Source organism: Hylobates moloch, unplaced genomic scaffold, assembly GCF_009828535.3.
Source record: "Hylobates moloch isolate HMO894 unplaced genomic scaffold, HMol_V3 SCAFFOLD_5, whole genome shotgun sequence".
Classification (NCBI taxonomy): Eukaryota; Metazoa; Chordata; class Mammalia; order Primates; family Hylobatidae; genus Hylobates; species Hylobates moloch.
In genome coordinates, this window is record NW_026652280.1 from 100874277 (window position 1) to 100895254 (window position 20978).

A 20978-nucleotide genomic window follows, 5' to 3' on the forward strand; every position below is an offset into this window, starting at 1 on the left:
AAAAGCAGAGCTGCAGGGAGCAACATAATGGCCACTTCCTCTGCCAAGGAACTTGAGTAATGGTTTTCTGAATCTTTAAAACTGAGTCACTATTTTTTAAAACGGAATGATTAATTATAAACCACCCATTGGCAAGTATTGCCTGTCATAGCCCTGCTTCAAAATATATTTCCTCTAGAACCTGTGAACAACACTGTGTTAACTACGCTTTTAAAAGCACTGTATGCAGAATGATCAAAGAAATACCCATAAAGACCATACGAAAATATACTTGCTAAAGTCAGAGTGAGCAGCACCGCCCCTCCCCTCCCCCCACTCAGCCCTCTGCCTCCTGACCCACATCTCTGACTCAGTACCCCTGACAGCCGGGTGGCAGTGGGGAAGCCTCATGCGTGACTCTCAGAACAAGTAACATTCACAGAAGTGTCCTCTCGCTACCTCTGCCCTCCTCTCCAAATGATGGTGTTAGAGGTGATTTCTTTCTCTTCCCTGCATCTTTCTGTAGTTTTTGAATTTTCTGTAAGTTGCCTATATTGCTCTTATAATGAATATATATATTTAATTAAACAAGCTACATAGCCTGGGTCTGTCTGAGTTAGGATTTCTAGGAAGGAGGGAGAGGGCACGGCAGAGCGCAGTGGGCACTGAGGGATGTGGGGGGATGAGGGCGGATTTTTCAATACAAACAGCTTCCGAGCACCTTCAGGCCAGACAGTGCCACTTTGCCCTTGCACTGCTGAGTTCTCTCACTGTCACTGTCACTGTCACTGAATTCTGCACCCATAGCCCAGCCTTCCCCTGTAGGCCTGATTCCCTGGTGGACACAAGACACCATCCCTGGGCTCAGCCTTGATTCTTCCCATCTGTCCCTGTTTTTCTGTTCCCTGGGAATCTGCTGGGGCCCTCCCTAAGTAGGCCTTACCAAAGAGAAGGGCCAAAAGGAAGAGACACGATGGGGAACCAGGTGAGGAGGGGGCTCATGAGAGCAGTCCTTCCTGCTCCTGGGAGATATGCCCAATCATTCTCATGCTCCCACCCCAGCCTGACACAGGCCCTGCATAGTAGGATCTAGGAGATGGGGCAGGCGGGGGCGAAGGCGTGGCTGGTGCACACACTGAAATTTAGCAAAGAGCACACAATCAACAGAGCATTTGTCCATGAGCAATTGCTCAGCATTTAGAGCCAGGATTGCAAGCCTATACCTGTCCCTTCTTCAAGAATTCAATAATTTTTGTGCACCCACGATGTGCAAGTTCAGAAGTTCCTAATCCAGGAAAAAAAACTCCATATTGAAGTTACTGAGCACCTACAATGCACTGGCACTCCTTCCTATTGTTTCCATATCGTAATCTTCTTTAAACCCCACAAAGCCCTAGAGCTTAAAACTATCTATAATACAGGCCAACCTGATATAAATGTCTCCAACATACTGAGGGAACTAAGAAGAGGGATCAAGTATTCTATTTTTTTGGAGGGGGATCAATTATTTTAAAGGGAGAAGAGAGATTTGATTGGGGCCTTGATAAACGAGTGGGGGTTTGATAAGTGGAGCCACAAGGCGTTATATTCCATAAAGAGAGAACAGTATATGCAAGGCATTAAGAACTGAGTCACCAGGCGCCGTGGCTCACACCTGTAGTACCAACACTGTGGGAGGCCGAGGCAGGCAGATCACCTGAGGTCGGGAGTTTGAGAGCAGCCTGACCAACATGGAGAAACCCCATACTAAAAATACAAAATTAGCCGGGTGTGGTGGTGCACACCTGTAATCCCAGCTACTAGGGAGGCTGAGGCAGGAGAATCACTTGAACCCAGGAGGCAGAGATTGCAGTGAGCTGAGATTGTGCCATTGCACTCCAGCCTGGGCCACAAAAGTGAAACTCTATCTCCAAAATAATAATAATAATAATAATTTAAAAAAAAGAATTGATAGTCACCAGGCATCGTGGCTTACGCCTGTCATCCCAGCACTTTGGGAGGCTGAGATGGGAGGATCATTTTCGCCCAGGAGGCTGAGACCAGCCTGGGCAACATGGCAAAACTCTACCAAAAAACTCTACCAAAAATCTCTACCAAAAAACTCTACCAAAAACTCTACCAAAAATCTCTACCAAAAAACTCTAAAATTAGCTGGGCACGGTGACACATGTCTGTGGTCCCAGCTATCTGGGAGGCTGTGGCAGAAGGATCACTTGAGCCCAGGAGGTCAAGGCTGAAGTGAGCTGTGATTGTGCCACTGCACTCCAGCCTGGGACCCAGAGCAAGACTGTGTCTCAAAAAAACAAAAAACAGTGAGAGTTCTGGGGAGGGCTGGTGTCTGGAGTATCTGAAACGCAGTAAAGAGGGAAGGAGGACCTACAGGGGAACATGGAGGGTGTGAGCACCCTCAAGGAGATCAGGCCTGACTCCACAGGCAGAGGGACCTTTGGTTCCTCTGTGGCCCCTTCTGAAATGCTATGCCTTTGCAACCCAAGAGCCTGGGTTAGGTTGGATGCCATCCTGTGCTGCCAGCTGGCCTGGGCAGTGGGGACCCATGTCCCTGCTCAGAAACCCAGGCAGTGGGATGGGATTGGCAGGCATGAGCCAAGCCTGTCAAAAGTATGTGCAGGCTCAATGGCTTCCCCACCTCTCCCCACTGCCCCACCAGCCTCCAGGACAGGAGCATTCCATCGCTTCTTGTTTCTATTCTCTTCCAATCTCCCTGAGAAAAAAACGACTGTCCCCTGCCCCTCCTTGGCTCCTGTGCATCATGAAGCAGCACAGAGGCAGGAGGGAGGAAGAGCACCCAAGGACTGCGCCAAGGCTGGGGTCACATAGGGGAGGGAGCACCTTCAGCCCAGGCTAAGAAGGAATGGGATTCTGCAGAGAGGACAAGGAAGCACCTCACCTGGGACTAAGATCACAAAAGGAGGCAGTATTGCCTCCCGAAAACAAACCCCCAAGCTCCTCCTCAACAGTTAGTGTTGGTGTCTGGTCTGGTCTGGTCAGTTTAATCACTGACTATTAATTGTTTGGGGTTGGGCTGACACAAACGTACAGTCTGCCTTGATTTGTTTTTTAATATAAAGTACATCTCAGCAGGGTGCGGTGGCTCACGCCTGTAATCTCAGCACTTTGGGAGGCCGAGGCGGGTGGATCACTTGAGGTCAGGAGTACGAGACCAGCCTGGCCAACATGGTGAAACCCTGTCTCTACTAAAAATACAAAAATTAGCCAGGCTTGGTGGCGTGTGCCTGTAATCCCAGCTACTCAGGAGGCTGAGGCATGAGAATCGCTTGAACCCGGGAGGCAGAGGCTGCAGTGAGCCGAGATCGCACTACTGCGCTCCAGCCTAGGCGAGACTCCTTCTCGAAAATAAATAAATAAATAAATAAAATAAAGTACATCTCCACAAGCAGGAGGCCCCTTGGTGTAGAGGAAACAGCTCTGTGCTGTCAGGCGACCTGAGTTCTATTCCTGATCTTGTGATGACTCACAGGCAGCCATGGGCACGTCACCGCCCCTGGCAGAGCCCACTGGCCTTCTCTGTGAAATGGGGGTTCAGACTGTGACCTGTAGGTCCCCCACAGGCCCCCACTCCTGCGGTCTAGCATCCCATCGCGCCCAATCATTAGCTCTCAGAGTGCAGGAAGCAAACAATACTCAGCTTGAAAACACATAATTAATCTATGGATTTATTATTTTAATAGTTGATGGCTTTGGGAGAAGGATGATGACCAGATCATCCCAGTGCCCTCAGAAAAATGCTTCTTTCTCCCTGGAGAGCTCTAGGGGAGGGAAAATTCCCACAACCTCCCTTGCCTCCCATTCCTCAAGGGAAAGAGAGTTTAGGTCCTAGTAACTCCCAACAAGCAAGCCCGTATCTCCCTGCCCCAGTGGCCTAGGAATCCCCCTCCCAGGGGCACTGGGACCCCCACCATGGCCCAGACACCCCTTGGCCTGGGGACCCTGCAGCACAGCTCTGGGAAGGTGGGGTTCCTCCCCAGTTGGGACCTAAGTTTGGGTGCCAGGAATCCAAAAAGCTTTGTTGTTTTTCTACTTCTTCCCCCTCTTCAAGTAAACTTGCAAATGTCAATAACCAGAGAAAAACACGCACACGGAGACACATATTTCTCAACTCTCTTGCAGCTTGCCACAGCTCTTGCCAGCAAAAACAAGTTCAGCTTCCTGGCCCCGTTTATGTAAGCGGTGAACCAGCTGCCTGGCCTGCCACCTAGGACACAGGCTTGGCTCATGCCTGCTAATCCCATCCCACCACCCCTGTTTCTGAGCAGGGATGCAGGTCCCCGCTACCCAGGCCAGCTGGCAGCAAAGCAGGCCCCCAGCCTAACCCAGCTTCTTGGGTTGCAAAGGCATAGGATTTCAGAAGGGGCCACAGAGGAAACAAAGGTCCCCTGTCAGCAATAATGGTCTTGATCTAAAAGTAGGTGGGTGCTGAGAAGCCTCCAGGAGAAGCCTGTGGACACCTTGTGTCCACATGGAAACAAGTATAGAATTTGGTCCCACGAGGGCCAGGACAAGTCCCAGTGCTCTTGGTCACCTGTTCTTGCATTCTCCATCTTTGGACCGAGACTGGCTCCTGGCTTTGATGTGATAATAACCATAAAAATCATTAGCAACTGGGACACTTACCCTGCGTCCTGGGCTTTCCCTAAGAGCATACTACTCACAAAAAGTCTGCCAGGGAGGAAGTCTTGTCCCCATTTCATTGTTGAGGCAACAAGAGATCAGAGAAGTTAGGGAACTTGCCCAAATTCACACAGCTCATGCGTGAGGGAATCCATGCTGGACCCAGGTGAGCCTGGCCAAAGCCTCTCTCTCCTTGGCCTAGGTAACTCTCCATGCTCCACCCCCAGCTCCCTTCACTGGGCTCCCCACCGCCCTCTCTCTCCCCCTCTCCCAATTTCCTCTCCTCTTCCCCGCTCTTCTCACATCTTTGCACCCTTCAGAGGCCCAGGGAAGGGAATGCTGAGGCTTGAGGGGTGTGCATAAGAGGGGGGTCAGCGCCATCACTGCAGCTGCCAACCTAATGGGGCACTGGGGGACTCTCAGGAGCCAGGAGTAGTGCCCTTGGCCTTTCTCTCCCTTCCCCCACAGCCGCAGCGTGTATAGGATGAGTTAGAGCCTAAAACTGCCTCCCCTTGGACTCCAAATCTCGCGCCTCCCCAGGTCACCCCACCGTCTGGGCCCATTCATTTCTCCTTAACATTTCAGAGGGCACCCTCGGCCACTGTCCACAAAGAGGCAAGGCCGCAGGCTGCGGCAAGTCAAGGCTCCCAGGCTCTAACCGGAGGCCCAGCGACCTTCTCTGACTCAGCTCCCAGCCCCACCTGTCCGCAACCCCCTCTTCTCGGATGACTAGCTTTGGCTGGCAGGCCCCTGCTCCCTCCTCCCCCACATATGTATTTGTACTTCTTGTACCTGCTTGTATTTGTCTTGTATTTGGCGGAGTCAGTATTTACCTTGGCCTTGCCTTCCTCCCATCCACACCATGGACTGTATACTGCTGGAGAGAGAGTCTGGGAGGGAGGCTCTTTTGGACCCATAAACAGGTAATGCTCAATGCTGACTCAGAGACCCACGTGCACGTTTGACCAACTCAGGAGATAAAACATTTAATCCTCCCCTGGCAGCATCAGAGATAACCACCTGGCTCCACTCCAAGAAGGTCCAACCTGGGTCAACTCTCAGAGATTATAAACTAATTAGAGGAAAAGATAGCTAAGGCCATGTGCGGCAGCTCACGCCTGTAATCTCAGCACTTTGGGAGACAGAGAAGGGCGGATCACAAGGTCAGGAGTTTGAGATCAGCCTGGCCAACATGGTGAAACCCTGTCTCTACTAAAAATACAAAAATTAGCCAGGTGTGGTGGCGGGTGCCTGTAATCCCAGCTACTTGGGAGGCTGAGGCAGGAGAATCACTTGAAACCAGAAGGTTGCAGTGAGCTGAGATCATGCCACTGCACTCCAGCCTGGGCAACAAGAGTGAAACTCCATCTCAAAAAAAAAAAATTAGCTGGGCATAGTGGTGCGTGCCTGTAATCCCAGCTATTCGGGAGGCTGAGGTAGGAGCATCACTTGAACCCTGGAGATGGAGTTTGCAGTGAGCCGAGATTGCACCACTGCACTCCATCCTGGGCGACCCTGTCTCAAAAAAATAAAGTACTTTGGGAGGCCGAGGCGGGCGGATCACGAGGTCAGGCGATCGAGACCACGGTGAAACCCTGTCTCTACTAAAAACACAAAAAATTAGCCGGGCGTGGTGGCGGGCGCCTGTAGTCCCAGCTACTCGGAGAGGCTGAGGCAGGAGAATGGCGTGAACCTGGGAGGCGGAGCTTGCAGTGAGCCGAGGTTGCGCCACTGCACTCCAGCCTGGGCGACAGAGCGAGACTCCGTCTCAAATAAATAAATAAATAAATAAATAAATAAATAAATAAAGTATATCTAAGGAGGGCAAACAATCCACTCCCTGGCCTAAACCTAACCCCAGGAGCAGATAGAGAAATAAAGAGATTAAAGGCAGGACGCAGCAGGGCCTTGGAAGAAAGCCATTGGTACCTGCAGATGGATACACACAGGATTTTGGTCCTGAAAGGGACAGTGAGGAGAAGCTACAGCCAGGGAGTAGGGTGCTGAGATAAGGAGCGCTGTTTTAAGGCTATACAGGACTCTTAAGGATGACTCAGGGCAACCTGCTCATTTTGGTGGATGAGGAGAACCAGGGCCCAGAAGTCACACAGCAGTGCATGGTGTAGCCAGGACTGGAGCTGGGCTCTGGGACTCTCAGTCCAGGCTTAACACGCCTTCCCAGAAGCACGGCCCAGGGGGTCTTGTCTTCTATCTCTGAGCACAGTCTCAGGTGTAACAGGGAGGCTGGCCCTCAGTCAGATTTTTTTATGTGCTTCTGGAAGGTGGCAGGAGGGCAAGGAGAGGGAGGGACCTGATGTACGCACCCCCATTCCATATCTACAGACCCCCCAGCTTCCCCTCCCTGACCCCTTTAGCTATGAGGCAGCAAAGCTGAAGATTTAAGAAGTCACGTGGAGGTGTGGAAGGAGCAGCTGGGAGGGGTAAGGGGAGGTTTGAGGGGTGTGCATAGGCGGATTTCAGGGCTCCCCTGAGGATGCTTCTGTTCAGTTCTTACTCTGAGTGGTGGTTCCATGCATGTGTTCAGTTTGTAAAAACTCACCCAGTGTGAGACCTATGCTGACCACACTCTTTTGTAGGTGTGTCACTCTGCCATAACACTTTTTCATACAGGGCCCCAAAGTCCCCACTCTTGCATTCCAATCACTGCTGAGCCATCCCCACCCCCTCCGCACCCCACGTGCCATGAGCTTGGGTACACACATGCACGCACACACTGGTCCAGCTCACTCCACATCACCGTCAAGGAAGCAGTTCCAAATGGAAGTGTCATGGGCACATCTCCCCTCAGTGAGAACTGAATGTCGGGCTCTCCTGCCCCAGCTCCTCCTCCCTCATCATAAGCCCCATCAGGCCTACCAGGAGATAGGAAGACTTGGCATTATAAATACATCAATGTTCCCTAATTAATCTCTAAAGTTTACTTGGCCAGGTGCAGTGGCTCATGCCTGTAATGCCAACACTTTGGGAGGCTGAGGCGGGAGGATCTCTTGAGACGAGGAGTTCAAGACCAGCCTAGGCAACATAGCAAAACTTCATCTCTACAAAAAAAAAAATTTTTTTTTTAATTAGCCAGTCATGATGTCATGCACCTGTGGTCCTGGCTACTCAGAAAGCTAAGGCAAGAGGATTGCATGAGTCCAGGAGTTCAAGGTTGTAGTGAGCTATGATCGAGACACTGCACTCCAGCCTTGGCAACAGAGTGAGACCCTGTCTCTAAAAAAATAAGAAGGAAAAAATAAAACTGCATAATTAAAACACTGCGATACTGGCACATGGATAGGGAGACCAAATTATGGAAGAGACTAGAAAGTTCAGAACTAATAAAAATAAAAAATAGTTTAGTCTGCACTACTGATCTGTGTACTTTAAAATGGTTATTTTTTTTTTTTTTTGAGACGGAGTCTTACTCTTGTTGCCCAGGCTGGAGTGCAGTGGCACAATCGTGGCTCACTGCAACCTCTGCCTCCCCTCTTGCCTCAGCCTCCAGAGTAGCTGGCATTACAGGTGCCCACCACCACGCCTGGCTAATTTTTGTATTTTTAGTAGAGATGGGGTTTCACCATGTTGGTCATGCTGGTTTTAAACTTCTGACCTCAAATGATCTGCCTGCCTCGGCCTCCCAAAGTGCTGGGATTACAGGTGTGAGCCACTGCACCCAGCTGATACATTTTATATTATGTGTATTTTACCACATTAAAAAAATAACTTAGTCAAAGTGCTTGCTACACATACAGGCAGTTTCTAAGTGTACTACATAGATTAACTAACTTGATCTTCTCAATAGTCTATTTGACAGAAGAAGAGCCTGAGGTTATACAGCTAATTAGGGGTGACCTGGATTCAAGTCCAGACAATTGGGCCTCAGAATTTGTGCTTTTAACTACTCACTATGCCAAGAGGCAGTATAAACCCAAGTACACAGGAATTTGATAGATTTAAAATGTAATTTTGAAAATCGGTGGGGGAAAGATGGATTCAATAAACTGTAAAGGGATGTCAGGTGACAATTGGAAAGAAAAAGCTGGAGTCAGACTTTATACTTCATCCATAATATTAATAAATTCAAAATGGATCAAATATTTAAACTTTTAACAATACCAGAAAAGGAGAATCTTTTAAAATATTGGAATGGGGGTGGAGGTGAACAGTGCAGCCGGTGCCTTGAGCTCCGGGCCCATGGCGACCTAGGGCCCTGTCCTGCAGGCTGCAGACAGCAAGTACAAGCAACTCACGGGCGAGTGGAACCATAAAAGCCCCAATCTTAGCAAGTGCAGGGAAGAGCTGGGCCGCCTCGAGCTAGTTCTTCTGGAGCTCAACTACTTGCCAACCACAGGGACAAAGCTGACCAAACAGCAGCTCATTCTGGCCCGTGACATACTGAAGATCGGGGCCAGTGGAGCAACCTATGCAAGGACATCCCCTCCTTCAAGCGCCACATGACCCAGCTCAAATGCTGCTACTTTGATTGCAAGGAACAGCTTCCCCAGTCAGCCTACATGCACCAGCTCTTGGGCCTCAACCTCCTCTTCCTGCTGTCCCAGATGCGGGTGGCTGAGTTCCACATGGAGTTGGAGTGGCTGCCTGCCAAGGACATCCAGACCAATGTCTACACCAAAAACCCTGTGTCCCTGGAGCAATACCTGATGGAAGGCAGCTACAACACAGTGTTCCTGGCCAAGGGTAACATCCCCGCCAAGAGCTACACCTTCTTCATCGACATCCTGCTTGACACTATCAGGGATGAGATCGCCGGGTGCATCGAGAAAGCCTATGAGAAAATCCCTTTTACCGAGGCCACCAGATCCTCTTCTTCAACACACCCAAAAAGATGACCGACTATACCAAGAAGTGAGGGTGGGTCCTGGGCCCCAACAACTAATATAGTTTTGCCAGCCAGCAGCAGGAGCCAGAAGACACTACCATTCCCTCCACAGAACTGGCCAAACAGGTCACCGAGTATGCCCGGCAGCTGGAGATGATCGTCTGAGCCCACCAGGCACGGGGTGGGGCAGGGCACACATTATTTAAAACAGTTACAGTGCAAGGTTTCCTCCAATAAAGGTGGATTGACATTCTCTCAAAAAATAAATAAAATATTGGAATGGGAAGGATGTTATTAAGTATGACACAAAACCTAGAAGCTATAAAAGAGACTGGTAAATTCAACTAGTTGGAAAACAAAATTTGCAGCCAGGTGCAGTGGCTCACACATGTAATCCCAGCACTTTGGGAGGCCAAGGAGGGAGGATCGCTTGAACCCAGAGTTTGAGACCTGTCTGAGCAACATGGCAAAATCCCGTCTCTACAAAAAATAGAAAAACTAGTCAAGTGTGGTGGTGTGCGCCTGTAGTCCCAGCTACTCAGAAGGCCGAGGCAGGAGGATCGTTTGAGTCCCAGGAAATTGAGGCTGCAGTGAGCCATGAGCATGCCACTGCACTCCAGCCTGGGTGACACCATGAGACCCTGAGAAAGAGAGAGAGAGAAAGAAAGAAATTTCTTGGCAAAAACCACCCCCACCACCAAAAAAAAAAAAAGTCAAAGACAAATTGGAAAAATATACAACTCATGTATGACATGTTAATATGTTAAGAGCTCCGGTAAACAATAAGATTAATGACCCAATCAAAATAAAATTAGCATTGAATATGAACAGGCAGGTCATAGTAGATTATGCAAATGTCGGTTATACATTAAAAAACCCATACAATCTTATTCAGATAAGATAAATGCAAATTAATTCCACACAGAAGCCATTGTCTGTGTAGATACCAGGTTAATAGCACACTTTTGGCAAGGGCGTAGGGACACAGGCATTCTCACAATGCTGCTGGAAGTATAAATTGGTGCAACTTCTATTCTGTCTCACAATGACAAATCTCATGGCCTTTGCCCATCAATTCCCCTTCGGGGAATATATCCTGCAGGTGTACTTGCACTCACACAACAAGAGGCATATGCAAAGTTATTCCCCACAGCAGGGGCCCTAAGAGCAAGAAGGGAACAACTAAACATCCATCAAAAGGCAACTGGGTGGCCGGACACAGTGGCCCACGCCTGTAATCCCAGCACTTTGGGAGGCCAAGGTGGGCGGATCACGAGGTCAGGAGTTTGAGACCAGCCTGACCAACATGGTGAAACCTCATCTCTACTAAAAATACAAAAATTAGCCGGGCTTGGTGGTGCACGCCTGTAATCCCAGCTACTTGAGAGGCTGAGGCAGGAGAATTGCTTGAACCCGGGAGGCAGAGGTTGCAGTGAGCCAACATCGTGCCACTGCACTCAAGCCTGGGTGACAGAGCAAGACTCTGTCTCAAAAAAAAAAAAAAAAGGGGGAACCAGGTAAATAAACTCAGTACACCAAAAAAACAAAAAAAAAAAAAAAAAAAAAAGAGGAAGTTCTTTGTTTAATAAAAATAAGTAAACTCTTTCCTAGTCCAGAGGAGCAGTGGGGGACCTCAGCCACTCTCAGGGCTTGAAATAATATCTGCCAGCACATGACCCCACATTTACATCTCAAGCTCAGTCCTCATTCCCAAATTTCTGACTCCCATATCCAACTCCTTATCAGCATCCTCTCTTGATTGTCTAGTAGACATTTCTGTTGAGGCCAGGTGCGGTGGCTCACGCCTGCAATCCTATAGCACTTTGGGAGGCCGAGGCAGGCAGATCACTTGAGGTCAGGAGTTCGAGACCAGACTGGCAACCTGGTGAAACCCCATCTCTACTAAAAATACAAAAATTAGCCGGGTGTGGTGGTGTGCACCTGTAACGCCAGCTACTCTGGAGGCAGAGGCAGGAGAATCGCTTGAACCCGGGAGGCGGAGGTTGCAGTGAGCCAAGATCGCACCACTGCACTCCAGCCTGGGAGACAGAGACTCTGTCTCAAAACAAAAACGAAAACGAAAACAAAAGACATTTGTTTCCATATGTGCAAAACTGGCCTCTCATCCTGTCCTGCAGCCCACCATCTATGCAATGGGGCCAGCACTTCCGTCACCTGAGGCTGTTTTGAAGATTACCTGAGATCACAGATGCCAAGGGCCTAGCACAGCTACTTGCACACAGTTGACACACCATAAATGGTAACAGTTATTGTAACCATCATATAGAGAGGGAAGACCAAAGGATGCTTTTCCGGAAAGCGGTTGGGAAGTGGAGTGGGAACTGATTCAGAGAACAGGTGCTGGGGAGAATAGGCTGGATGCAGGGCCTTAGGGACACACTCCTAAGAGTAGAAAGCACCCGACAGAGCTGGCAAGGGATGAGCAGGAGTGGGGGAGGCTGCTGAGGTCCAACTAACGTCAAGCCTGAACCCAGTGGCAGAAAAGCCTCTGCCTTTGCCAGGGACTTTTGACCTCTTTAGATCCCAGGCAAGAGGAGAGGGTAAAGAACACAGATTAACTACACAAAAAAAACCTCCCAGCAGGACACGAAGGCTCACGCCTGTAATCCTAGCACTTTGGGAGGCCAAGGCGGGTGAACCGCTTGAGCCTAGGTGTTCCAGAGCAGCCTGCAACATGGCAAAACCCTGTCTCTACAAGAAATGCAAAAAATTAGCCAGACGTGGTAGTGCATGCCTGTAGTCCCAGCTACTCAGGAAGCTGAAGTGGGAGGATCACCTGAGACCAGGAAGTCGAGGCTGTAGTGAGCCGTGATTGTGCCACTGCACTCCAACCTGGGCTACGAGAGTAAGATCCTGTATTCAAAAGAAAAAAAAAAAAAAGGCTTTTCTTTGCCACCTTCCCCTTGCCACTCCAGCCCTCAAGGATCCCACCTGCAGACTTGCAGTTATGACCTGGCATTTAGCACTTCCCTCTGCTAGACTTCAAGGAGCTAAAGGGCTGAGGACTTGTTACCCCAGAGATACTTCTCCAGGGCAGGGAACATCCATGTGTCCCCACAGAGCCCTCTGCTCCAGAACATAACACCCTCAGGTAGTACACATTGATAAAGAGGAGGCAAGAATTTTCCTGCCCAAGATGGACATATAGGGAATCTCTTTTTTTTCGAGATGGAGTCTCGCTCTGTCGCCCAGGCTAGAGTGCACTGGCATGATCTTGGCTCACTGCAACCTCCGCCTCCCAGGTTCACCCCATTCTCCTGCCTCAGCCTCCTGAGTAGCTGGGACTACAGGCGCCCGCCACCACACCTGGCTAATTTTTTGTATTTTTTAGTAGAGACGAGGTTTCACCGTGTTAGCCAGGATGGTCTCGATCTCCTGACCTCGTGATCCACCCGTCTCGGCCTCCCAGAGTGCTGGGATTACAGGCGTAAGCCACCGCACCCGGCCTTCATATAGGGAATCTCTAAAGATTTGTATATTTCCTTCAGGTCTTCACTCAAATATTATGTTCTCGGCAAGGCCTTCCCTGGCCTCCCATCCAAGGCGCCATGCCACCCCACCCTGCCACAAACACACATGGGGTCTGTCTCCCTCTCAGCTTTAGTTTTTCTCCTTAGCACTAGTCGCTAGCATACCACATACTTAATTTACATCGTGTTAATAGTCTCCCACACTAGAAGGAAACTCAACTAAGCCTGGGGTTTTTGTCTCTTTTATTCACGGTGTATCTCCAGCTCTTAGAACAGTGCGTGGAAAGAGTAGGAGCTCAAAATATATTTTTGGAGTGAATGAATGATCACCTACACTTATTTAAGCACTTGCTGTATGCTAGGGACTTCTGTAAACACTCTATTTAATACCTTACTTAGCTCATCTCATCTTCATAACCACCCTTCGAGGTAATACAATTATTTCTATTTTCTAGAACACTGGCTCTCAGAGAAGTTAAATCACTTGCCCAAGGTGTTATCATTTTTACTTGGCAGTGCAGGGCAGAGATGTGTCTGGCTTGAAGACCTTAGCCATCACCTACACAAAATGAGCTGTGTTCAGGTGGAGGAGAGCAGAAGATAGAGGGGGATAAAGGAAAAGAGAACAGAAAACCTCTGGAAGAAACTGGCCAGCACTGTCTGGTAGGACTTTCTATGATGATGGAAGAGATCTGTATCTGCACTGTTCAATACAGTAGCCATTAGCAATGTGACTGTTGAGCACTTGAAATGTGACTAGTGCAACTAAGAATCTAAGTTTTTTGTTTGATTTCATTTAAATTAATTTTTTTGGAGACAGGGTCTCCAGACTGGAATTCGGTAGTGCAAACATGGCTCCATGCACACTGGACTCAAGTGATTCTCCCACCTCAGCCTTCTGAGTAGCAGGGACTACAGGCTCCTGTCACTGTGCCCAGCTAATTTTTTAAATCTTTTTGTAGAGACGGCATCTCACCCTGTTGCCCAGGCTGGTCTCCAACTCCTGAGCTCAAGAGATCCTCCTGCCTCAGCCTCCCAAAGTGCTGGGATTACAGGCGTGAGTCACTGCGCTGGCATCATTTAAATTTAAATAGGTACACGTGGCTAATGGCTACCGTATTACAGAGCACAGCTTCAATCCAGACTAGACTCATTGACTGGAAACTCTTTTGCTTGCTGGGTCTGTGGCTTCCAGGCCTAGTGGGACCGGGATTCAGCAGAGGGGGGAAGGGAGTGTATATTTCAGCAGTGAGCACCTAGGTTACTTTGTGTAATCTACAAATACCCAGTGAGGGGAGTATTTGTTTATTCCGGCTGCTGAGGGCTAGAGATGAGGGTCAGGGTCAGGATCAGTGTGCCTGCTGCCTTGGGATCTTGGTCCTCAGTCAGAGGAACTTCCTCTCTCTAACCACTCCCCACCCCAAGCCAGACAATCTGTTCACGGGTAGTTGGTACCCAGTGGCCCGGTCAGAGTCTGGGGTTTCTTAGTCCTTCTCAGGATTTACCCATGACCATTTTCAGGCTCCTTTTAGGGTGGAGTCTGCATAGCTGATCCTACACAGGCCTCACAGGCTTTACACCGACTCAAGAAATGTTTGCTGCAATGAATAAACACGCAGCAAGCCAAAGCAAGGAGAGATTTCTGGCAACAGAGAGCCTGAGGGGGGAGGGCCTTCATTCAGTTCCTCAATGACACCATTTAGGCAGCCGTCCTCAAACCTGACAGTGTCTAAGAATCACAAGGGGCAGTTTGTTTAAAAGGACATGCCCCAGGCCTCACTCCCAGGTGTTCTTATTTAATAAATCTGGGTTAGGGTTCAAAAATCATCATGTTTACCAAAGCCCTCCCACCCAATACACACACCAAATCTGATGCTAGGCTCAGAACTAAGCTTTTGAGAAATACTGATTTAGGGTGAGGCTAGGCATGTATGTGGGTATTGGGGGCAGGAAGAGGTTGCCCTAGAAGGAAATTCAGAAGCTGAGAAAGGTCTTTGAGATACTTAAAGGTATACATACTTCTTTTGTGTATTTTCTTGCATTGCAGTAGGAAGAGGGAACTTGAGTCACCCAAGTCCAGGCTTCTAGCACCAGAGTGTTGGAACTGGCAGAAGCCTGAGTCCCAACCAGTCCAGGCCCTTAGACAACGAGTACATCTGAGAAGTCCTGGCAGCTCCAGGGTGTGTGGGCGGCAGCTGATCCCCAGGAAAACAAACCTCTGGGCTCTAAGAGCCCTGCAGGCTGTACCTGCGGATTTCCCCTCTCAGCCAACTCCAGCCTCTGCTCCCCCTCTGCTCCTCACTTCTCTAAAGCGAAACATCTCACAGTCATTTGCTCCATGCTTCCTGTACGATTTCTTTATTTTTACTCTCCAGTTTGTGGGCTGAGTCTGTGTGGGTGTGGGAGAGGGGCTGGGTATTTCTACTTCTCTGCGTTTTCCTTCTGAGCTGGGAGGACTTTCACTTCCTCTCCAATCTCTCAGTTCTGCCTTTCACGGGCTGTCCAGGTCATGAGACCACCTCTCCTATCCTTCCTGAGCGCCAGGGAAATGGAAAACTGACTGTAACTGGCTGCCCTGGAAGGGCCTAGCATCCACTCAGGAGCAACAGGTGGTGGCAACTACAACAGTAACAGTAACCTCCCTGGGGCAGGAGCCTTGGGCTGGTGTGACAGCAACAGAGGCAGCCAAGTGAGCCCTGCTTGCTCCTGAGGCCATCCGAGGCCTGGAACCTGTCTTGCATCCCTCTAACACCACCATGGGCAAGCCTGGGCCTCCACTTCCCTCCCTCAGCCTTTTCTGTCCCAGCACTCAGCTAGACAAGAGTGACTCTCAGCTTGCCCCAATGCCCCCAGCTCTGCCTGCTGATCTAGTTCTATATTTGAGAGTCTTAGACATCTACCACACTGGAGCACAGAGCCACGGGAGGGGTTGGCCTCCACCACTGGGGCCTGACAACCTGCCATCCCAACCTCCCTGAACCTCAGTCTCCTCTTTCAAACAAAGTTATATGTAGATACAGTGGAGGATTAGAAAACATTGAATGGGTGCCCCAATCAACAGTGGCTGTTACTGGCAGGAGTTATAAATGTGTATTGAAAAAGGAATCCCTTCTTTTTTTCTTCCAATCATAAGGACCACAACCATCCGAAAAGCAAAGAGAGCCTCAGACACTCCAGCTCCGCCTCTAGTTGCAGAAAGTCACCTCCTCAAAGGGAGAGATCAGTGTTCACCTAGGACTGGAACTCAGTGTGATCTAGTGGTTGAAAGTCTTAGCCTTCAGGCTCCCCAGCCTCGTCAGCTGTTCCAGAAGCCTGTCAGCTGCCCCTTAGTTTTCTGCTGTGTCCTCAAAGAACCACTTGGACCCTAAAATAAACCTCTGGAGAGCCAGTTGCCCAGCTCTTCCAGAAGAGAGACTAGACATGCAGCTGGGCATGTGGCCAGAGCCCAAGAAAAGCCTGGTTTGCCAGGGGCAGATTACAGTCAACAAGAGCAATAAGTGCTTCTGCCCTCTCCCTCACGGCTCCTTCTCTTTTCTAGAGGGGAGTCCAGCACGTGCCAGCCCCAGGAGGTCTCACTCCCTTGCCAGCCTCCCGACTCCATTCCCAGGACTGGGGCACTTGGCTTCCCGGAGTTGGTGGCTGCCAAAGTGACCATGCAGCGGGAAGATCCGTGACTCAGCGCCCATGATGTCAGTCCCTTCATAGTCAGGGCACTGTCATCCATCCACACATGCACCCGCGGGGGTGGGGGGAGGACCAGGCGAGGTGGACCCCCAATGCAGAGGGAGAAGAGGGGCGCTGGTACAAAGGACTCCCCAGGCGGGTACATCACCCCGCTGGGGCGCGCTCTCTCCCCTTAGAGTAACCCTTTAGAGTAATCTGGGACGCGGTTGTGTAAAGGCTCATGGGGGCACTGGGAAGGAGACTCGAGAGTCAGGTTTGCAAGGACACAGTCCCGTACACAGACCGCAGGGTTCCCGCACAGCTTCACCGGGCATTCCGGGGACAGCTCCGGGCCAAGGGAGCAAGCGCAGCAGGGGGCGCAAGAGCCACTACCCGCGACCACACAGCTAGGTGCCCGCGGGGCCTCAAGGCAGCCACAGAAAAGGGGATCCGTCGCACCTCCTTTCCTCCCTCCAGCCTCCCCCAGACTGCGGTGGCCAAGGCGGTTTCCCCCAGCCGCCAGCCGCCAGCTGCCCCAGCCCTCCAGGTACGCCCGAAGCCCTTACCCTGCGCAGGGCAGCGCCCTGGGGCCAGCGCCGCTCCCGGCGCGGCCAGCAGGACAGCCAGCAGCGTGCAGCTGACGGCCAGCATGCTTCCTCCTCGGCTACCGCTCCATGGTCCCGCAGAGGCGGACAGGCTAATGGGAACCGGGCGGCAGGGGCGGGGCGGGGCGGTGGGCGGGCAGCGGGCTCAGGCCCCGGGGGCAGCCCCCATCCGCAGGAGCCCGGCTCTCTACACACACTGCGAGTCCCTCGGCCCCGCGCCGCGCTCGACTCCTCTCCCTCTGGCCCGGCTCAGTGTCAGTGCGACTTCCCACTCGCACATGACTCAGAGCGACGGACGGTCTTGGCAACGCAGGAAAACATTTGAGGAACTCGCGCTGGAGCGTCTCTGGGCCGTCCCAGGGTGCGGTTACGAAAGCCGGAGCGGATGGCGCAACAGCCCCGCGCACCGGCCGACCGAGGGGGTGGCTTCCTGCCACAGCGCCGCACCTGAGCGGGGAGAACAGGGGACCGCCAGCCCCACCAGAGCCCTTCCTCCCGGTTCTGTTGATGAGAAAAGGGCGTATCAGCCACCAGTGGGCAGTGGCCTGGTTTTGATTTTTGGTTTCGTGAACAGGATTACGCTGTGAAAGGCACACCTGGAGAGCCCTCGAGGAGGCGATGTGCCTCTTACCCTTACGGTAAAGCAGTGCTTGGTAGCCCGGTTGCCCACTGGAATCAGCCAGGAGCCCTAAAACCCACCAATGTCTGGGTCGGGTCTCCAGAGATTCTGATTTCATCGGTGTGGGGTGAGGCTTGGGCATCGGAAGACTCACCACCGTAAAGGCACAGTCTTTCTGCCCAGCTGCTCCTCGCAGGCTGCAGCAGAGGCAAGGAAACGGTTTGGACTTTGCAGTCAGATAGACCTGGGTCCCCATTTAGACCTACCATCTACTGTGTCTGTGACTTCGGTTCAGAATCTGAGTCTCCATTTCCTCATCTGTCAGAGATAAGAAAGCCTATGCTGCCCAGGGTTATTAGGAAGGTTCTGTGGATGGCACCTAAACACCCAACACACGGTCTGGGCCACAGGTGCTCAGTAGACATCAGAACGTGCATGGCTGCCCTCCTGACTTGACAGACAGACACTAACACCGGGGCAGTGGCTCACGCCTGTAACCCCAACACTTTGGGAGACCCAGGTGGGTGGATTGCTTCAGTCCAGGAATTCTAGACCAGCCTGGGTAACAAAGTGAGACCCCCATTTCTATAAAAAATTTTAAAATTCGCTAGGTGTGGTGGTGCACACCTATAGTCCCAGCTACTAGGGAAGCTGAGGTGGGAGAATTGCTTGAGTCCGGAAGATCCAGGGTACAGTGAGTCGTGATTGGGGGCTGCTACTCCAGCCTGGATGACAGTGAGACCCTGTCTGAAAAAAAAGAAAGAAAGAAAAGGAAGGGAGGAGGGAGGGAGGGGAAGGGGGGAGAGAAAAAAAGAAAGAAACAAGCACTTGGCTTTTGAGCAACCACAAGGACCTTAAAGGGGACCATCTGTCCGTCCCTTGGAGGGGAACTCTCTCAAGGATCCCCACAGAGCCTAAAGCTGATAGGATGGCCTCATAGCTGAATCTGGAGGGAAAGAAAAATGCTGAAATAAAGTTTAGGCTGAGAAGCTTCTAGACCAGCAACTGCTCATTAGAATGTGTTTTTCTACCTTTGGTTTCAGGCCAATCCTAACCCAGATCAAAGATCCTGGAACAGCTGGAACAGGCATGGCCTAATGGAACTCCCAAGTGGACAGGGCCAGGCATGGAGGGACAGAGCTTCTGAAACAGTCCTCAGCCCCCTGTGTATCTGGATCTTTCTATAGGAACCACCCATCAGCAGTGCCAGACAGAACCAAGCACATGCACTGATCCACCGCACGATGGGAGCTGGTGTGGGTGGGCTTGTTTGCTTCAGCCATGCCCACAGACAGGAACAGAAGAGCACGGTGGAGGCCACTGGCCCTCTCGCCTGCTATTTCAAAAGGGGTTGCAGCAGGGCTGGAAAGCGGTTCCCACTGTGGTTGCCCCCTTCCTCTCTGTGGCACACACAGACCTGAAAATAACCAGAGAGGGACTGTGAGCTGCCAGCCTAAAACAGGAAGGCTGCAGAAAGTCTTAGGCTCAGATAGGAGAGTTTAAAAGAATGTTGAAACCAAGAACGGGCATCACAGATCCCACCTGCCTCAGCACCAAAGCAGACCTCCCCCTCTCTATTCTACTGGTGGGGAGCCTGTGTGCTCTGTAGTCATGCAGATCCCGGCTTTACCACTTGCTGGCTGTGTGACTTAAGCAAGTTATTTAACCTCTCTGAGCCCCTATTTCCTGATTTGTAAGATAAGAGCAGCAATATGCAAATTTTTAGTGTTGTGGTTCACATTAAAAAATTTAATCCTGGCCAGGCCGGGCACGGTGCCTCACACCTGTAATCCCAGCACTTTGGGAGGCCAAGGTGGGCAGATCACGAGATCAGGAGTTCGAGACCAGCCTGACCAACATGGTAAAACCACATCTCTACTAAAAATACAAAAATTAGCCGGGCATGGTGGTGTGTGCCTGTAGTCCCAGCTACTCAGGAGGCTGAGGCAGGAGAATCACTTGAACCCAGGAGGTGGAGGTTGCAGTGAGCCGAGATGGCACCACTGTACTCCAGCCTGGGCAAGAAGAACAAAACTCCATCTCAAAAAAAAAGAAAAAAAAAAAAAGAAAGCATACCTGCACAATTCAGCCTGACCTGCCCTCACCCAGACAACAGAAGGAACAATGAAGACTTTAGTTGTCTGAGCCAGAACACCTCTCGGATAACTGTGCTGCTTACAAATTGCTTCACATACACAATCTCCTCTGAAGTTCTCAACCCTGAATGCTGGGAGGCATTGCCCCCAATTTTCAGATGAGTAGACTGAGGCTAAGAGAGGTAAAGTGGCTTGTTCAAAACCGCACTACTAGTAACTGGCAGCTCTAGGGTGAGGTCTGGCTCCTGGCCCAGGACTCTCACTGAGCAAGGGCTTGGTGGGCCCACCCAGGACCAAAGACACTGCAGACCATGGCAGCAGGCACTTGGTGTTCTGTAGTCTGTGAGGGGAGAGCAGAGAGCAGAACCTGGTGTGCCGGACACCCTCTCCTTCACCGGTGTTCCTGCAAGGACCCTCCGTCTCCCCTAAAGGGGGAAGCCCTAGGCTGACTCCCAGCAAGCGAGTCCTCTCTCACCTTTCACCTGAAGCGATGAAGCACCTTAAAGTTTGCCAAAAGCAGAAGTCTATAGGAGACCCACGGAATAAATATGTAAGGTTATTTTGAAACCAAAAGGGACTTGGTCATCATCGCTTCTCCTCCCTCACTTTTCAGATAAGGAGCTAGGCCTCGAGAAGTTGTTTGGTAAAGATGGCACAGGCAGTTGGTGACAGAGCTGGTCAAGATCCCAGATACCCTGACTCAAAGTGGTCTTTTTAAATTCCCACACTGCCCCCAGCCTCCAGGTATGGGCTGATGTGTTGGGGCCATTCTCGACTGTGAGAGTTTAAAACTAGGCACTTTATTCTCTATTCACCATGAGAATCCATCTTTAGGGACAACGATTACTCTGAGAAGTGCAGTGGGGTAGGGCTGAACTGACCTGCAGACCCCTCCCTGGCCTCTGGCCCTGAAGCCAGCCCCTGGTTAATCAATAATTACAGGAAGGTGCTCCTTATTCTCTGAAACCTTCCCCTCCTGCTTTCTCATCAGCCTGGGAGGAGGTTACGTGGGCAGACAGAGGTCTAATAACA

General features: G+C 50.8%; 1 protein-coding gene and 1 pseudogene across 3 annotated transcripts in view; one reads left to right on the forward strand and one right to left on the reverse strand.

The window, feature by feature from the left end:
* The window catches only part of IL6R (interleukin 6 receptor), a 63908-nt gene extending 46294 nt beyond the window's left edge, over positions 1-17614 (reverse strand). For all 3 annotated transcript variants that reach the window (XM_032154433.2, XM_058439240.1, XM_032154434.2), the window contains exon 1: positions 17193-17614. In XM_032154433.2, the coding sequence (XP_032010324.1) occupies positions 17193-17277 (85 nt within the window). In that variant the 5' untranslated portion in view covers positions 17278-17614. The remainder of the gene's footprint in view (positions 1-17192) is intronic.
* LOC116468425 (26S proteasome non-ATPase regulatory subunit 8-like) lies at positions 8779-9670 on the forward strand (annotated as a pseudogene).
* Positions 17615-20978: the final 3364 nt, after the last annotated feature.